Source organism: Rhinatrema bivittatum, chromosome 15 (genome assembly GCF_901001135.1).
Source record: "Rhinatrema bivittatum chromosome 15, aRhiBiv1.1, whole genome shotgun sequence".
In the NCBI taxonomy this organism is placed as follows: domain Eukaryota; kingdom Metazoa; phylum Chordata; class Amphibia; order Gymnophiona; family Rhinatrematidae; genus Rhinatrema; species Rhinatrema bivittatum.
Genome location: NC_042629.1, coordinates 67,703,815 through 67,720,030, shown reverse-complemented (window position 1 = coordinate 67,720,030; position 16,216 = coordinate 67,703,815). Strand labels below are relative to the sequence as shown.

Below are 16,216 nucleotides of genomic sequence, written 5' to 3'. Positions count from 1 at the left end.
GCACAGAAGCGCCATAGCGTCGATGCAGACGCCGAAGCGCAGAAGCCTCGAGAGCGCCCATGAGACGGCGCGGGCGCCGAGGCGTGTCTGCGATGGAAATGTCGATGGCCCGGGCAGAGCAATGATATTAGTGATGGAGGCAACGGCGTGGCATCAGCGTAGGTATTGAGGGAATCGATGTGGTATTGAAGAATTGAGAACACATCAATGGCATCGGTGAAATCGATACTGGCATCGACGGAATCAATGGCAGCATTGATAGAAATGAAGAGGGCACAGATAGAAACGACGTAGGTGTTGAAGGCATCGGTGGAATGGACACGGCCACCGATGGAATGGATGAAATCGACATGCGTCGACACGGGCATCGATGGCGTCGCTGGCATTGATGTGGGCGTCGATGGCATCAATGGAATTCAAGGAGAAATTAGTGCCATAGATGTGAACATCATTGGCACTGAAAAAGTTGATGCGGGGATCGATGGCATCGATGGACCGAAGAGGGGGCAGGCATCGATGGCATGGATGGAGGTACCGACGGTACTGATGGGGGCATCGACTGCACAAAGGTACCGAGAGAATCGATGGAAGCATGGATTCAACAGCGGCCCTGGCGGCAACGGTAACCGTGGATGTCCCTATCCCACTAGCCCTAATAACCCGGTGGAGGGTCACAGGAGGACACTCCCAAGCTTTGTGGGGCTAACTAAGGATGAAAACATAGGGAGAGGGAAGGCCGCAATTCGGTTGGTAGGCCGGGGAAACCGTTAGTGAGGTGATAGGAACCGACCGATAAACAGGGCATAGTACTCACCCGAGCGTCGATTAAATGTTCGCGAAGGGAGACCCGTGTAGGGAAAAATTATTTGTGTAGTAAAACTTCAGGTGTTTGCGTGAGGAAAAGTTGTGAGAAATTTCTCACAGAGTTCCTGAAGTGATGCTAACTGCAGCGCGGAAAAAAAGAGACTGAAGGGAGACCCCTGTGGACACAGGGATCATGGATTGCTGGGCATGCTCAGTGCACTCAGTGTGCCAGTCAAAGCTTTTTATAAACTTTGACAGAAAGTTTTCCCGGATAGGGCTCCGTCAGTGTCGTCACCCATATGTGAGGACTACCTCCTGCTGTCCTGGAATAACACCTATTATAGGTAAGCAATTTTGCTTTCCTGAGTGTAAATACGACTTTTGTGTTCAGTGAGTCTGGTTTTAATTTTTCTAGCTGTACATCCTACAGTAAATAAATGCCCCCTTGTGAATTGCAGTCAGTAGAACTGGTCAAGGTGACCTTTATGATAGTTATTGAATGCTGCCATTCAACTCCTGACATCGTGGTGTCACACGTGAGATATGAACCACAAGCTTGGTAGCTGGTGGTCTGTGTGTTGACTGGTATAAAATTGTATGGCACTGTTGATACTACACAATCTTTGGCACTTCTTCTTCGTCTTTAGGAAAACAGTGTGTGTGTGGCGCAAGAGTTGTCAGACACAGAATGGAGCTGCAAAAAGTGCCAGTGCTTTTTGATGGGAAGAAACAATTTGATGTGTAACGTTGGACAATTTTAAAACACAACATTATGTCATATCTGTAGGGTGCCTTGTATTCCGACAATTGTTGATGGTATGCGAAACGAGCAGTTCTGATCACTTTTTTGGGTAACCTCTCTGAATAAAACGGCGGGTCATTTCTACACATTTGGGTCCATTTTAAATCCCCGGCACGCACAAATACTGGGAGATATGCGTGCAGCTGGGCCGCCTGTCCAATTATTTTTCGTCTGCAATTGTGGCAGGCGAAAATGCCACTCCCAGGAGCGCGGAAGTGCTGGGTTCCTAAAGCGGGGCGGGTGTGGGGCAGGCAGGGCCAGCCGGGACCATGCGCCGGCAGCTGGTCAGCGCACGGAACTTATTTCTGCTCATGAGAGAGGTAAGTTTTAAAACAAAAACATTTAGGTGATTTGGGGGGGTGGTGGGGGTTAGGGGTCAGGGCGAGAGGGGAAAAGGGAGGAAGGATAGGGGTTAGGGAAGTTCTCTCCCAGTCAGCTTCTTTTTTTGGAGCAGACTGAGATGGAACTGGGGAAGGCCCAATCGTGTTGTCGGGGGCTTTTCAATAAAATTCCTCCCTTGTGCACGCGAGTGGGCACCTGCACTCACATGCACGCGCCAATATAAAACCGGGTGCGCGGGTATTGGATCTTATAACATACGTGCACACCAGAAACCGCACACACATGGGCTCCTGCGTGTCCTGTTTAAAATCTACCTTATTGTGTATCAAATTCTGTGGTGGTTGAACACACCTAACGCAGTCGCAACTTGGGCTTTAAACACAATTCATAACAATCCTTGTCTTTGGATAAATGGTTACCTCCAGGATATGGTTCTCTGCCTCCGTCCAGTTACAGGTTTCCTTGCCCCGTTTGTGGAGATCACATCCATCTGATCTGGGCCAGCTCTGGTCCTCCTTTTCTGGTCTCCACCTGTCCTCGCCTGTATCTCTCTGCTTCATTTGGTCCATCAGAGCTGGGCAGGTTTGTAGTTCAGGGCCTCCCCCCCCAACACAGACGCACTACATGACACCAAGCCCAGGGCTTTCTTTGTCATTGTTAGGAGACTTTATTTCTCTCTGGTTTCTTAGTTTTTTGCCTTGGGCTAATCTTGAATGCCCTGTGTGGTGCTGGCTATCTGATTTGTCTGTGTTTCTTGGTTGCTCCTTCTTATGTGGTATGTAAACCCTGTCACCCTTGACCTTATCAGAAATGCAAGCAGCTTAAATAGTTTTCTGGGGAAGAAAGGTAGAAAATGCACTTCCATCAAAATCTATTTGCTTTTGCATCTTTTTATGCAGATCTTACAGTTAATTCATCCGTTCAATAAGAAACCTGCTGCTTGAATTACATACCTAAAATTCCATAGAATTGCTTATTGTATTTGACATTCCAGTTGAAGGCTTTATCATGATGAACAATACCATTCATTGGGCTGTCAACTGGTATTGCAAATGTTTTTAGTTTGTAAAATTGAGTGAATGAATTAAAATATTTCTGCAATCAATCTAAATTGACTGTGAAGATGCGTATAATCTAAAATTAAAAATACTCATTTTTCTGTTCAGTTTCATCTGCCAAGTTGTGAATATTTGGTATGCAGGTTATAAACATATGGTTTCCATGCTAATGGTTATGATGAAATAATTGTTGTGTCGTTTATTTTAGAATCTAGACCAAGTGTTTATGCCCCCTGGGCCTCTGTGGTTTAGCTGTGGAGATCCAGTGTTACTCATCCAGCAAGCCAGTTGTACAGCTTTACACCAAAAGCATTTAAATATAAAGACCATGTATTGTGATGCTAAAATCTGGGAACACACTGAGCAAGTTTTGTAAATCTATTTCTCTATTCTTGTTGATGCTGCTACCGAAGTTCATTTTCTATCTTCATGATCACCATATGCTTATTAGTGATGTTTGTAGGTTGAGTTATCATTTGGTAGCAACATGTAGTGGTTACTTGAGTGTAGTGATGGCTGATTATGGTAAGTATGTACAGGAGATAAGAAGTGGTGTGGAAGTAACTAAACAAGTTGACTGCATCAATATGTCATCTCTGTGTTAGCATTTCTGGTCTAACCGTACTTTATATAGTTGGATTTGTACAAATTGATAAAATAATTAGAAATATCATAAATTATCAGCAATTTAATTTTTTGTAGCGCTGAGTAGATTTATTCTTTATTTATTTTAATTAAGCAATATATACTAATATTTTTTCCCCATGAAGTTTTGATACAATGTGAGGTTATTAATTTTACTTATTGTAGCTCCTTCATCTGTTTTTCAGAGATCATGATGCAGCTGTCCTTTTGGATTTCTTTTTAATAATGTGTGATCCTTCACCTTTGATACCCTGACCTGCATTACCTTGGTAACCATTTCATTTTTTAATTTAATTTTGCTTTTTTTTTTTAAATTTTATATAAGTTATAACATTATTTCATCTTTCAGAAAATGTAACATTCTTTGTCTGTCCTTTTCCAATTAAATGTTTGTTGATTGACAGATATGATAGAATGTTTTCATTTTTCCTGAATTAAGCTACATATTGACTGTAAATAAAGAATTTAGCTTTTTCATCTGTTTTTGAATGCATGCTTTATCTACAGTTTATTTAATTGTTTTATCTGTTGTGTTAACCTTATTGACTAACTTTCATTTTTTTTTCTGGTTTTGTTTTTAGACATACATTTCTGCCCTTTTGAGTTTCAACAAATTCATTTCTTACTTTATTCCTTTCTGTTCTTGTCTGCTCCCCTCCAGATTTACCTGTTCATAGTTGCTAATTTGCATTCAGACGACATCTTTAGAATGACAGAAGACGACAAATTTTATTTCAGCTACTCCTAAAGAGGAGACTTAAAATGTTTTATTTTCATGTAATAAAGTACTGTCACACAACCTATATAGGTCCATTTTTTAGAAGCCATACACTATACTTTTGGAAAGTTATTGTTACTTCATGGCAGCCATATCAATTTAACATTCATTGAATAAACCTGGAAAACAATGTCACCGTCTATTCCAAGTCTTTAACCTTCGCCGTGCTGATTTTTTTTTACATAATTCAGACTAATTCTGAGCCTTTTTCGTCTTTTGTGTTTTCGAAGACTAGTGTTTTGTTGCAAGGTGTTCAAGTTTGGCTTTAAGGATAAAACAATATAGTCCAGGATTTTGTTTTATACATTTAAAAAAATCATAAAATAATTGGACATAAATACATTAAAGATGGACAAAAATATTATACTCTAATCCTTAATGCAAAGATTTTCCCAAGTGCAAGTTTAAAGTTTTTAGTGTGATATATCATGAGAAAAACCCTAGAAATCATACAATAAAAAGCAAAAGTCTTTGATTGTATTTAGTGTTTTACTTTCCTACTCCCCAGATATTCAGGGTTCTTATCGTGACCTATGATTGTGCTGAGAGAAATCTTACCAGCAGGAATATCTTTGGATTATGGGCAGGGTGTAGGACTGAACAGGAGTTTTGGGCCCCTTTGAAAATTGAATTATAAACAAAAACAGAGCCAGATCTTAATACTGCCTAGTTATTTGATATCAGCCTTGAGAAAAGTGATCAGCAGCACTGTCTTAAATTAATTTCTTTAACTTGGGGTCCTTTAAGGAAAAACATAGTAGATATTTATAAAGATTTTCAGTATTCCTTACCAATACAGATAAATGGTAGTAATATTTGCTAATTACTTAAAGGGCTTTCCTTAACTCTTACCATGTTAAAATACAATCATGGATAGCTGATGAGTCAAGATCCAGAAAGACCACTTAGTTTTCCACTGGTTTAGAAACTAGCCATTTAATGTGATATATAGCCATTCACTTAATTCATATAAAACCAGTGTAGTATTGAAGCATCACTGATGATGTGATCTGATCAAGCGATGAAGGGCCCAATATTTTACAAACCACAATGGCTAGGTATTCTCTATATTAGAAAATAGAATGCTGACATTCAGGTTAATTTGTGTTGACTGTGTAAATTAACAATAGACTTTTGTAGAAGGCTCTTTCTGTCTTATAAATGATCATAGGCAAACTCTCTTATCATGCATGGCCCACTAAAACACAGATTATTTTTTAAGTGTCTCATTTTTTTTTTAATTCTCTTAACATTTAATGCTGATGTTTTAATTGCACACAGCTGAAGCTGTTAAATGAGCATTGAAATGAATTTAGGTTCTCTGAGCATAGTTGCCACCTATAAAAGTTTTGTCATTCATTAGCCCCAAGAATTAAAATGTTTTTATCTGATGCGATGGCATACACTAAGTGTAATCCACATTATAAGCTAGGCAAGATGTTCAAATGGCAATAGCAGTTTCACTGAACATCTAGGCTTAGCATTGCTCTGAAAACCTAAATATGGAGTCAACTATGACATTTGGATTAAAAACACTAAAATAGAGGGTGCAGAGGCAAAGACCTAACCATCATCCTGCAGCTGTTTGAGAACGGGGGTGAGAGCCTGCTTACCCGCTGTGGAGCTCCAGCTGATACCGACGCCGAGACGTGGAGGGGCGGTCCCAGGCGGAACCCGGAAGTGCCCCATTTAAGCGGGGCGTCTGAGTTGTTCGCTGAGGGTGCAGAGGCAAAGACCTAACCATCATCCTGCAGCTGTTTGAGAACGGGGGTGAGAGCCTGCTTACCCGCTGTGGAGCTCCAGCTGATACCGACGCCGAGACGTGGAGGGGCGGTCCCAGGCGGAACCCGGAAGTGCCCCATTTAAGCGGGGCGTCTGAGTTGTTCGCTGAGGGTGCAGAGGCAAAGACCTAACCATCATCCTGCAGCTGTTTGAGAACGGGGGTGAGAGCCTGCTTACCCGCTGTGGAGCTCCAGCTGATACCGACGCCGAGACGTGGAGGGGCGGTCCCAGGCGGAACCCGGAAGTGCCCCATTTAAACGGGGCACTCAGCGGCGCGCAGCAGAGCCGGCGCGCCGCTAAAGCCGCGCGCGCTCAAGGGGCGCGCGCAGTACCGGCTTTGCCCGGCTTCGCCCGGATTCGTCGGACGTCGGAGAACCATCGGATGGTGTTCATTTTCTTCAGGTACTGTTATTTCTTTGTAATGTAATAATTTCAAGTCCCTGCAGACCATCAGTTGCAAGTAAAAGAGACATCATATTTAAGTAAAACTGCTGTTCGTTTTCAAGTAATTTGACTATGCCTCCTAAACGCAAGGGTAAAATACGGGTGTTCCCCCCATTACCTTTGCCATCTCCAATACAACAAGAAATCAGCAGATTTTTACTGTCTCCTGCTTTAAATGAAGAGAAAACCAAAGACTCTGTTGAGCCACCCAGTCAGGGAGGACTGAGTGTGCCCTTAGACGAGGCTTCTCTAAGCCCCAATATCGGTGTACCTCCTGCACAAAGACTGGTGGAAATAAGCTCTGAAGGAGCTGAAGCAGAGACTATCAGTGAAGGAGTTTCTGCTACCTTGGGTGCCATCCCAAGAACAGGAGAGAGAGTAGAGTTCCTGGAGATAGTAACTCCCTTAAATGGGAATAATGAACCAACGACCCAAGCTAGCAGCCCTGGCTTACCCGCCCGTCCTGCGGTTATAACACTTGAGGCTCTTTGGGGTATGATGGAAGGAATGTTTACAAATATAAAAGGTTTAGAAAGGAAAGTAGATACTTTAATAACTGGTTCCCAACAAGATACATTACAGACACAGAAACAAATTAAGGAATTAACAGACAGGACAAAAGAATTGGAAAATTATCAAAAGAAAAATGTGGAGTTCCATGTAGCTGTCGTTAAAGACAGAGAAGTGATTTCCAAAAGATTAGAGTCCCTGGAAAACAGAGCCAAAAAGTATAACTTAAGATTTTTGAATTTTCCAAGAGTGATAGGGGAATTAACTTCAATCACCCTAAAAAAGTTTCTAATAGAATTACTAGGCACTGTATTGGGGGAAAAAATAAGTATAGTAAATTGTTATTTTATTCCAAAAAAATCTGACCCCAATAATAGATCAGGACAGATATTTCAAGGAGACCTAACCAATTTTTTAGAGTCGAGTGCTCAGATTATTGATTGGGGGTCCTTATTGGTTAACTTCTCCTCACTTAGTGATATTAACTTAATTATGAAGAATTACTTTCAAAAATATCCTGTCCAATTTATGGATAAACCTATTAAGATATTCCCAGACCTTGCATATTCCACCCAAGTAAGGAGGAAAGCTTTCTTGGTTATGCGTCAAGAGGTTCTTGATCTGACCTATACATTTACTTTAAGGTTCCCATGTAAATGTGTGTTGAGGAAGGAAAATGATGTATTTATTTTCTTCCTACCTGAATAACTTAAAGAATTTTTACAACAGAGAAGGATTCCTGCATCATCCCCAATTTCGAATTAATGGAGCATAAAAAGATAGCAGTTTATGATGTTTAAAGTAACTTTATTTTATTTTGGTGTTATAATATACTCCCTGAATATTTTCTTTACTATGCAACACGCTCTCAACTATGATTAATACTAATGTAACTGGTTATGGTTTATTTTACAGTATAGTTATATTGTTTAAACTTCAGATTGAAGATAAAAGGAATTATCCTAAATTTATAATCAATATATCCAGTTCATGTATTTCAAATTGCAAATGATAATGATTTTGTTTGTAAAATTGAAAATGGTAAATAAAGAAAAAAAAAAAAAAAAAAAAAAAAAAAACACTAAAATAAAAATATTGTTTTATCCAGAAATAGAATATGCTTAGTAGGTAACAAGGAAGAAAAAGACTTTACAGCATACAATAGCTTACAATAAAGGAGTAATTTTAATGTTACATATGCCTGCCTCAATCACAGTTTTGCAGTTTGCCGTCATTAACAGCTGCACAGCTGAGGGTTTTGCTGACTTAAAAGCAGAAAACTTTTATAGTTGAATTCCTGCTGTCCTCATTCAGATGTTTGGGTTGTATAAACTGGTCTTCAGCCTCTTAATTTGAAATGTTTTCAAATTAGTATGCCTTCACCAAACCTTACTGTACTTTCATATATATTTGGTTTAGAATAAAATCCAAAAGAATTGAGAATGAGATATCTGTCCTTGTTACCTATAACAATAAATACAGTGTGTGTTTTTATATATGTGTGTGTATTAGTGTGTGTGTGTGTGTATGTGTATATATATATATATATATATATATATATATATATATATATATATATATAAAACTTAAAAACAGGTTGCAAAACAAAGACAAGCCTGCTAAGGAACAGTAATCAAGCATCCAGCACAATTGTTTTACAGCAGTCAGGTAGCAAACTGTATAAACCAAACATTGGTTAGGCCTAGTGTTGCTCTGTATATTTGAATCCCAGTTGCTTACCTATAATGGGTGTTTTTTTCTAGGACAAGTAGGATGGTAGTCCTTACACATGGGTGACATCACCTGATGGAGCTCGGCATGGAAAACTTATGTCAAAGTTTCTAGACCTTTGACTAGGCACACTGAGCATGCATAGCGTGCTCTAATCCACGCGGCCACATGGGGTTCCTATTCAGGTCTCAGTTTTTCCATGGAGCTTTCGCATCACGGTTTGTGAGCTCATGTTCTTTAGCTTAAAAAAAAGTTTCAGTGGAAAACTTTGCAACGATTCATCGTTGTTTTTTCTCGATTTGGGTCCCTCTTCGGTTACCCTCACTTCCCAGTCAGGTTTTTCGCCAGTTCGATAAGTTTCTTTTTGCTTCGTTCCCCCGTGGCAACGGTGCCTCGGTGCCCACCAGCATTGGTAGCCTGCCGCCTCTGTGTCATTTTTTCGCCCTTCTTAGTTCGTGTCATCATGGCCTCATCGGATTTTTGCCGATGCCCCCAGTGTCTGAGGACTTAGTCCTTTTTGGACCAACACGAAGTGTGCATCCTCTGCCTGGGGCATCTCCCAACATTTGGGGGGGGGGGGGCCGCATGTGCGACCAAATGACTCCGATGGGAGGTTGAGATCACCTCGGTAAGATGGAGAAGCTCTTCGGGGTGAGCAAGTCTGAGCCATAGACATTGGCATTGATGGCATTGAAGCTGAAGGACTGAGGAGCTACACCGATGGAAACCGAGCCCTCAAGACCGGTGGAGTCCTCTGTTCCATCGATGCTTCCAGTGGATAGGGGCCCAAGGATTGACCGCTGTCGATCTCCTCCAAGTTGAGGACGTCTGGTTCGTTGTCAACTACCTTGGCACCAGGGAAAGACTGGGACAAGCACTGAGGGAAGCCAAGGAAGCACTGGCACCAGTCACCTTCAATGCATGGTGCCAGGCTTGGGTTGGCACTGGCGCTTGCTGTGATACCCCTGAAGTGACCCTGCAGCGAGGACTGCCGATCCTCCATCGATTCTGGGGGTCCACGATGGTCTCCTCCGGTCCAGCTGTCAGTCGCCGATCCACCTCGAGGCTCTGTGGAAGATTTGGACGACCCTCTTACTTCCCAGTCCAGTTTGGCATTGGCAACCTTCAAGGAGGAGTTAGAGTGCCGAGTCCAGCTGGCAGTCAATCGGGCACTCTGGGGCATCGAGCCAGTGGCACAGATGATATCTGTCCCGGGGCTTTCCCTGCTGAAACCGCTGCTGGAGCACCTCAATGTGCTTATTGGTGTCTTGCCGACCCAGCTAGTGTCTGTTCCCGGGCAGCCATTGGTGCTCAGCGGAGCACCGATGCTTCCTCCGAGTGATTTGGTGGTCGTTGCTAGGTCCTCCGAGAAAGAGGCCCTGTCGGTGCCAGTGGCGCTACCACAGCCTGCAGTCCCCTATCCAGTTTTGCCGGTACCGGTGCCCATGCCCTTGGATGAAGGCCGAGCACCCAGGGCACCATCCCCTGTGGATTACAGTGAGGATGAGGTGCCTTATGATCCCTGGGGGATGACACCGCGGAGTCCTCCTCAGAGGACTCGGAGGGTCTCCCTTTGGAACCCTCTAGAGGTGCGAAGAAGGTCTCCCCCCTGAGGATCTGACCTTTGCAGGTTTTGTGCTTACTATTACAGGTAAGCAACTGGGATGTAGGTATACAGAGCAACACTAAGCATAACTAATGTTTGGTTTACATGGTTCAGTTAATAACTGAGTAGGATGCCCGGCACAAGATGCTGGAGATCCTCCAGTTTGTGGAGGCTCCTAAAGAGGTCATGGCGGTCCCAGTGCACAAATCTTTAAGGAGTTGCTGTTGAGGATTTGGGAGCACCCTGTAACGGTTCCTCCTGTTAACAGGAAGACGGATGGGGTTTACCTCGTCCAACAGGCTACCGGATTCGAGAAGTGTCAGCTGGCACTGCAGTTGATAGTGGTTGAATCTGTTCTCAAGAAGGCCAAGCGCTCTCGGACCCATGCCTCAGCGCCCCCGGGATGGGATCACAGAGCGCTGGATGCTCTTGGGAGGAAAGTTTTTCATGGGGCTATGCTCATTGCCTGCATTGCCTCCTACCAGCTCTACATGAGCCAATACTCTTGCAACCTCTGGAAGCAGGTGCAGGAGGTAGCCGAGAGGCTGCCTCAACAGCAGCAAGACGCTTTTATGTTGCTGGTGCTTCAGGGCTTGGAGTGTAGGAAACGCAAGGTGCACTCCACCTACGATGTTTTAGAGACTGCTCCCAGACCCTGGACCCCCCTGGTCGGGGGCAGGCTACGGTTCTTCGCAAACTAGTGGCCCAGTGTAACCTCAGACCAGTGAGTTTTGTCCATCATCCGCCATGCGTACCGATTGAACCTATTGGGTGTCCCTCCAAATTTCCCTCCGTGCCCATCTTGGGGGGGGGGGGGGGGAGCAGATAGTGCATCAGGACATACTGCTTTGGCAAGACCAGCGAAAAATGATTGATAGCCCCTGATCTACTCAATCTCCGTAAAGCTTGCAGTAATTCCTCTCTCTGATTTCTCAGAACAGGGGGAAACTTCTTCATCCCAGCATTCACTCACTGGTCCTAGCAACATGGATGCTGAGTGCTAGTTAGTGTTGATCAACGGCAGATTCCCGATGAAGACCGGCCCGGGGATTCGCCGCCCAGCCCGGCCCAGGAGATACCACGTGGTCTGCCGAGCATGGCTCTGTCACGGCCATGCTTGGCAGACCACGTGACTAGCGCGACCAGGCTCACCGGGGGGATGCCCGATCCCCCGATAGGGCAATCCGCCCCTGGTGTTGATGTTGAAACTATTGAAAGAGTGAAAGATATCCTCTTCTAGAAAATTATCTCCTAGAAGATTCTACCAGTTTAAATGGAAAAGATTTTCAATCTTGTGTTTGAAAAACTGCCAGAATATGTTCTGTTTCTTAATTTTTATAGTAATTCTTTTTTCTATCTAACTCATGATTGAAGACAATTTTAATATGAGTGCATCTCAGTGCAGTAGCAGCATTCCATAAGCACAATGATGGACTGCTGTTCTCTCCTCAACTCTTAGTATCAAGATTTATGAAGGAGCAAACGCATTTGAAATCCCATCAAAAACTCTAGAGTTCCATGGAATTAGCATCCATTTGTGCCTTTGTAAGCAGCAAGTTTGAAGCATCTGGCATGGAAGGTTATTATTTTTTTTTTGGTAGCGGTTACTTCTGCACTCAGAATAAGTGAGTTTTAAGTGCTCATATGTATATTTCTTCCACATCAGAGTGGTTCTAACAACCCATTCCAAGTTCCTTCCAGAAACCTTTCACATTAACCAAGCGATTGTATTGCCAGTTTTCTTCCCAAAACTTCAGTCTCATAAAAGAGAGCAAGTTCTTCACACTCTAAATTGCAGAGAGATTGACTTAGTACATGAAAACTGAGCTTCATAGGAAGGCAACCCAGCTCTTTGTCCTTTAACTTAAATAAGCTAGGAATATCAGTGTCCAAGAGAACTCTAGCAAACTGGATAGCAGACTACATTGATTTTTGTTATAAGCAAGTAGATCTGACCCTTCAGGATAAGGTCAAAGCTCAACACATCAGAGCAAAAGTAGCTTCAATAGCTCATCTATACTCAGCCTCCATAGAGGGCATATGCAGAGCTAACATCTGGTCATTGACACACACTTTCACTTCTCGCTATTTTAGATAAGGCATCAAGATCTAATTGTGCCTTTGGTCAAGCAGTCCTAAAGACCATCTAGTTACATAACGCTTCAACGCTCCCACCTGACCTCTTTCTTTGGGTTATGTTCAAAACCCCACCATGTCATTCATGAGGTAGATATTGTAGCAGACTTGTGAAAGGAATTCTATTCTCTACTCCAGTGTATCCCTTGATTTAGCATTTGCACAACCTTTTGCTTAGGAGTCCCTACTAGTGTGGCTGTTTGTTGATGGAGGAAGTGTGATTGCTTCCCTATAATAGGGGTTCTTGATGGAGGAAGTGTTGTTGCTTTCATATAATAGGGGTTCTCTGTAGACAGCAAGATAAATCAGCCACATAAACCCTCCCACCTCTTCTATGGAGCTGAAATGTTAACTTAGTTTAACTTGGTAATAAGGATGGGAGCAGTTGTGCAGGATTTTTTTTTCCTGAGCTCTGAGTGAGCAAATCCTTTTCAGTGCTGTCGAGGGATATCACCCAATAGTTTGGTTAATTTTATCCTGCTGTCTATAAAGAACACCTATTAATGTAAGCAACTATGCTTTAGCTCCCAAAGGCTGGTCAAAAATGCATTGTGAGTTCAATAAAAAGATGTCATCGTATTGTTTTCTTAATTGACTGTTCTTTCCACATATTCAAGTGGCCTAACATGGAAGTCATACTACTTCATGGCTTCTAGAATTTGTTCACAGAATTTAGTATCAAAATCCTTTAACTGCTCCACATTTCCAGACAGTTATGCAGAAATACTCTCAATCTATACCTGAACAGTGTTCTAGAAAGAAGAACACATAGGTCATATACAATATGAATGATATATTTCTTTAGAATCTGAACCTGAACAGTGTTCTAGAAAGAAGAACACATAGGTCATATACAATATGAATGATATATTTCTTTAGAAGTTTAATATTGTAGCTTGCAGCATAAGAACATAAGAACATGGCATACTGGGTCAGACCAAGGGTCCATCAAGCCCAGCATCCTGTTCCCAACAGAGGCCAATCCAGGCCATAAGAACCTGGCAAGTACCCAAAAACTGTCTATCCCATGTTACTGTTGCTAGTAAAAGCAGTGGCTATTTTCTAAGTCAACTTAATTAATAGCAGATAATGGACTTCTCCAAGAACTTCTCCAATCCTTTTTTTAAACCCAGCTACACTAACTGCACTAACCACTACCCCTGGCAACAAATTCCAGAGTTTAATAGTGCACTGAGTGAAAAAGAACTTTCTCCAATTAGTATTAAATGTGCCCCCTAGTCCTTCTATTATCCGAAAGAGTAAATAACAGATTTCCATCTACCCGTTCTAGACCTCTCATGATTTTAAACACCTCTATCATATCCCCCCTCAGCCATCTCTTCTCCAAGCTGAAAAGTCCTAACCTCTTTAGTCTTTCCTCATAGGGGAGCGGTTCCATCCCCTTTATCATTTTGGTTGCCCTTCTCTGTACCTTCTCCATCGCAACTATATCTTTTTTGAGATGCGGTGACCAGAATTGTACACAGTATTCAAGATGCGGTCTCACCATGGAGCGATACAGAGGCATTATAACATTTTCCGTTTTATTCACCATTCCCTTTCTAATAATTCCCAACATTCTGTTGGCTTTTTTGACTGCCGCAGCACACTGAACCGACGATTTCAATGTGTTATCCACTATGACGCCTAGATCTCTTTCTTGGGTGGTAGCTCCTAATATGGAACCCAACATTGTGTAATTATAGCATGGGTTATTTTTTCCTATATGCATCACCTTGCAGTTATCCATATTAAATTTCATCTGCCATTTGGATGCCCAATTTTCCAGTCTCACAAGGTCTTCCTGCAATTTATCACAATCCGCTTGTGATTTAACTACTCTGAATAATTTTGTATCATCTGCAAATTTGATTACCTCACTTGTCGTATTTCTTTCCAGATCATTTATAAATATATTGAACAGTAAGGGTCTCAATACAGATCCCTGAGGCACTCCATTGCCCACTCCCTTCCACTGAGAAAATTGCCCATTTAATCCTACTCTCTGTTTCCTGTCTTTTAGCCAGTTTGCAATCCACGAAAGGACATCGCCACCTATCCCATGACTTTTTATTTTTCCTAGAAGCCTCTCATGAGGAACTTTGTCAAATGCCTTCTGAAAATCCAGATACACTACATCTATGGGTTCACCTTTATCCACATGTTTATTAACTCCTTCAAAAAAGTGAAGCAGATTTGTGAGGCAAGACTTGCCCTGGGTAAAGCCATGCTGACTTTGTTCCATTAAACCATATCTTTCTATATGTTCTGTGATTTTGATGTTTAGAACACTTTCCACTATTTTTCCTGGCACTGAAGTCAGGCTAACCGGTCTGTAGTTTCCCGGATCGCCCCTGGAGCCCTTTTTAAATATTGGGGTTACATTAGCCACCCTCCAGTCTTCTACTTCTACTTGCATGAAGAATTCTTGCAGTCATTGAGCCCTTAGCAATGTTGTCATTGTCTGAACTTTGTTTTATGCAATTGAAAATGAAGGTACAATGTTGTCCTTTTTCCAGGATAATTTGTTGGTGTTGCAGTGTCTGTACTCTGCATACCTGAATGCTTTTATAGTATTGGATATGGCTGACACTTGTCTTCATCTTTTGAAATTTCTCCTTAGCAGCCCTATTATGCATTATTTGAGTAATTTTGTATGAAGAGAGAAATGACAACTCTCAAACTATGTCTTTCCTGCATTTCCATAGCATGTGGCCTTTCATTCCTTCTCATCTACATTTTCAGCAAATCATTCATCACTTAATTTATTTCGTAGTACAGGTTAATATATCATGTCTCCAGGGTCTTAGAGAGAAAAATTGATAGATATCCTTAAATTTTTTTCAGTGTTTCTTCAATTGCCCTTTTGAATATATCACCTGCATGTTCTTTTTTTGTTTTATTGATTCTCATATCTCTTTATGAATTATTGTCTTTTCCCCAGCTCCCCTGTGGGGGTGCAAGGGGTCTCATATGTGTATTTACTTTTTCCTCCATCTTTTTACTTCTTTGAATGCTTTTTCCATTTAAATTCTACTTCAGCTAATACCAAATAAACAAATCGTAGATGGCAGCGTAAAGCTTTATTGTTTGAAGAGGCATTTGGTAAAGTCTGACATGCTTTTAGGACCTATTATCTTATTGATTTATGATTTTAACAACCATGTGTTTTTTTTGTTCCTTTTAATTGTTAGCTGTTTATACATATATATATAGATAGATATTTATCTATATCTATCTATCTATATATATATACATAAATGTGTGTGTGTATATATGTGTATATATGTATAGGCATATGTATGTTTATGTATGTACATGTTCCATTATATATGCCACTTTATACTCAATGCCACCCGAACTACACCAAGAACACTGCACAAAAACTTTAAAAAAAAACCAACTAAAAACTTGGCTATTTAAAAGTGCCTACTCATAATCATAATAACTCTCCACCTTCTCCCTAAAAATCCATCCTCCCTTTCCCCCCTCCAATGAAACCCACAGACGCTTATCTTTTTTACCTTTAGCTAACTCCTTGAACTAGAGCCGCAACACAGAATCTTGTAAATAGTTAA

General features: G+C 41.8%; 1 protein-coding gene across 2 annotated transcripts; it reads left to right on the top strand.

Moving 5' to 3' along the window:
* Positions 1 to 3,834: 3,834 nt before the first annotated feature.
* LOC115076583 lies at positions 3,835 to 8,235 on the top strand. Of its 2 annotated transcripts, none has more exons than XM_029578183.1 (2): positions 3,835 to 3,920; positions 4,233 to 8,235. In XM_029578183.1, the coding sequence occupies exon 2, from the start codon at positions 6,728 to 6,730 to the stop codon at positions 7,871 to 7,873; it is 1,146 nt and encodes a 381-aa protein (XP_029434043.1). In that variant the 5' UTR covers positions 3,835 to 3,920; positions 4,233 to 6,727; the 3' UTR covers positions 7,874 to 8,235. The 2 variants fall into 2 exon arrangements, with proteins under 2 accessions (XP_029434043.1, XP_029434044.1); XM_029578184.1 differs by having other exon boundaries at positions 3,841 to 3,920; positions 4,313 to 8,235.
* Positions 8,236 to 16,216: the final 7,981 nt, after the last annotated feature.

Excerpts from the sequence above, each read along its gene's own strand:
- LOC115076583 (XM_029578183.1), top strand. The coding sequence starts at position 6,728 with ATGCCTCCTAAACGCAAGGGTAAAATACGGGTGTTCCCCCCATTACCT.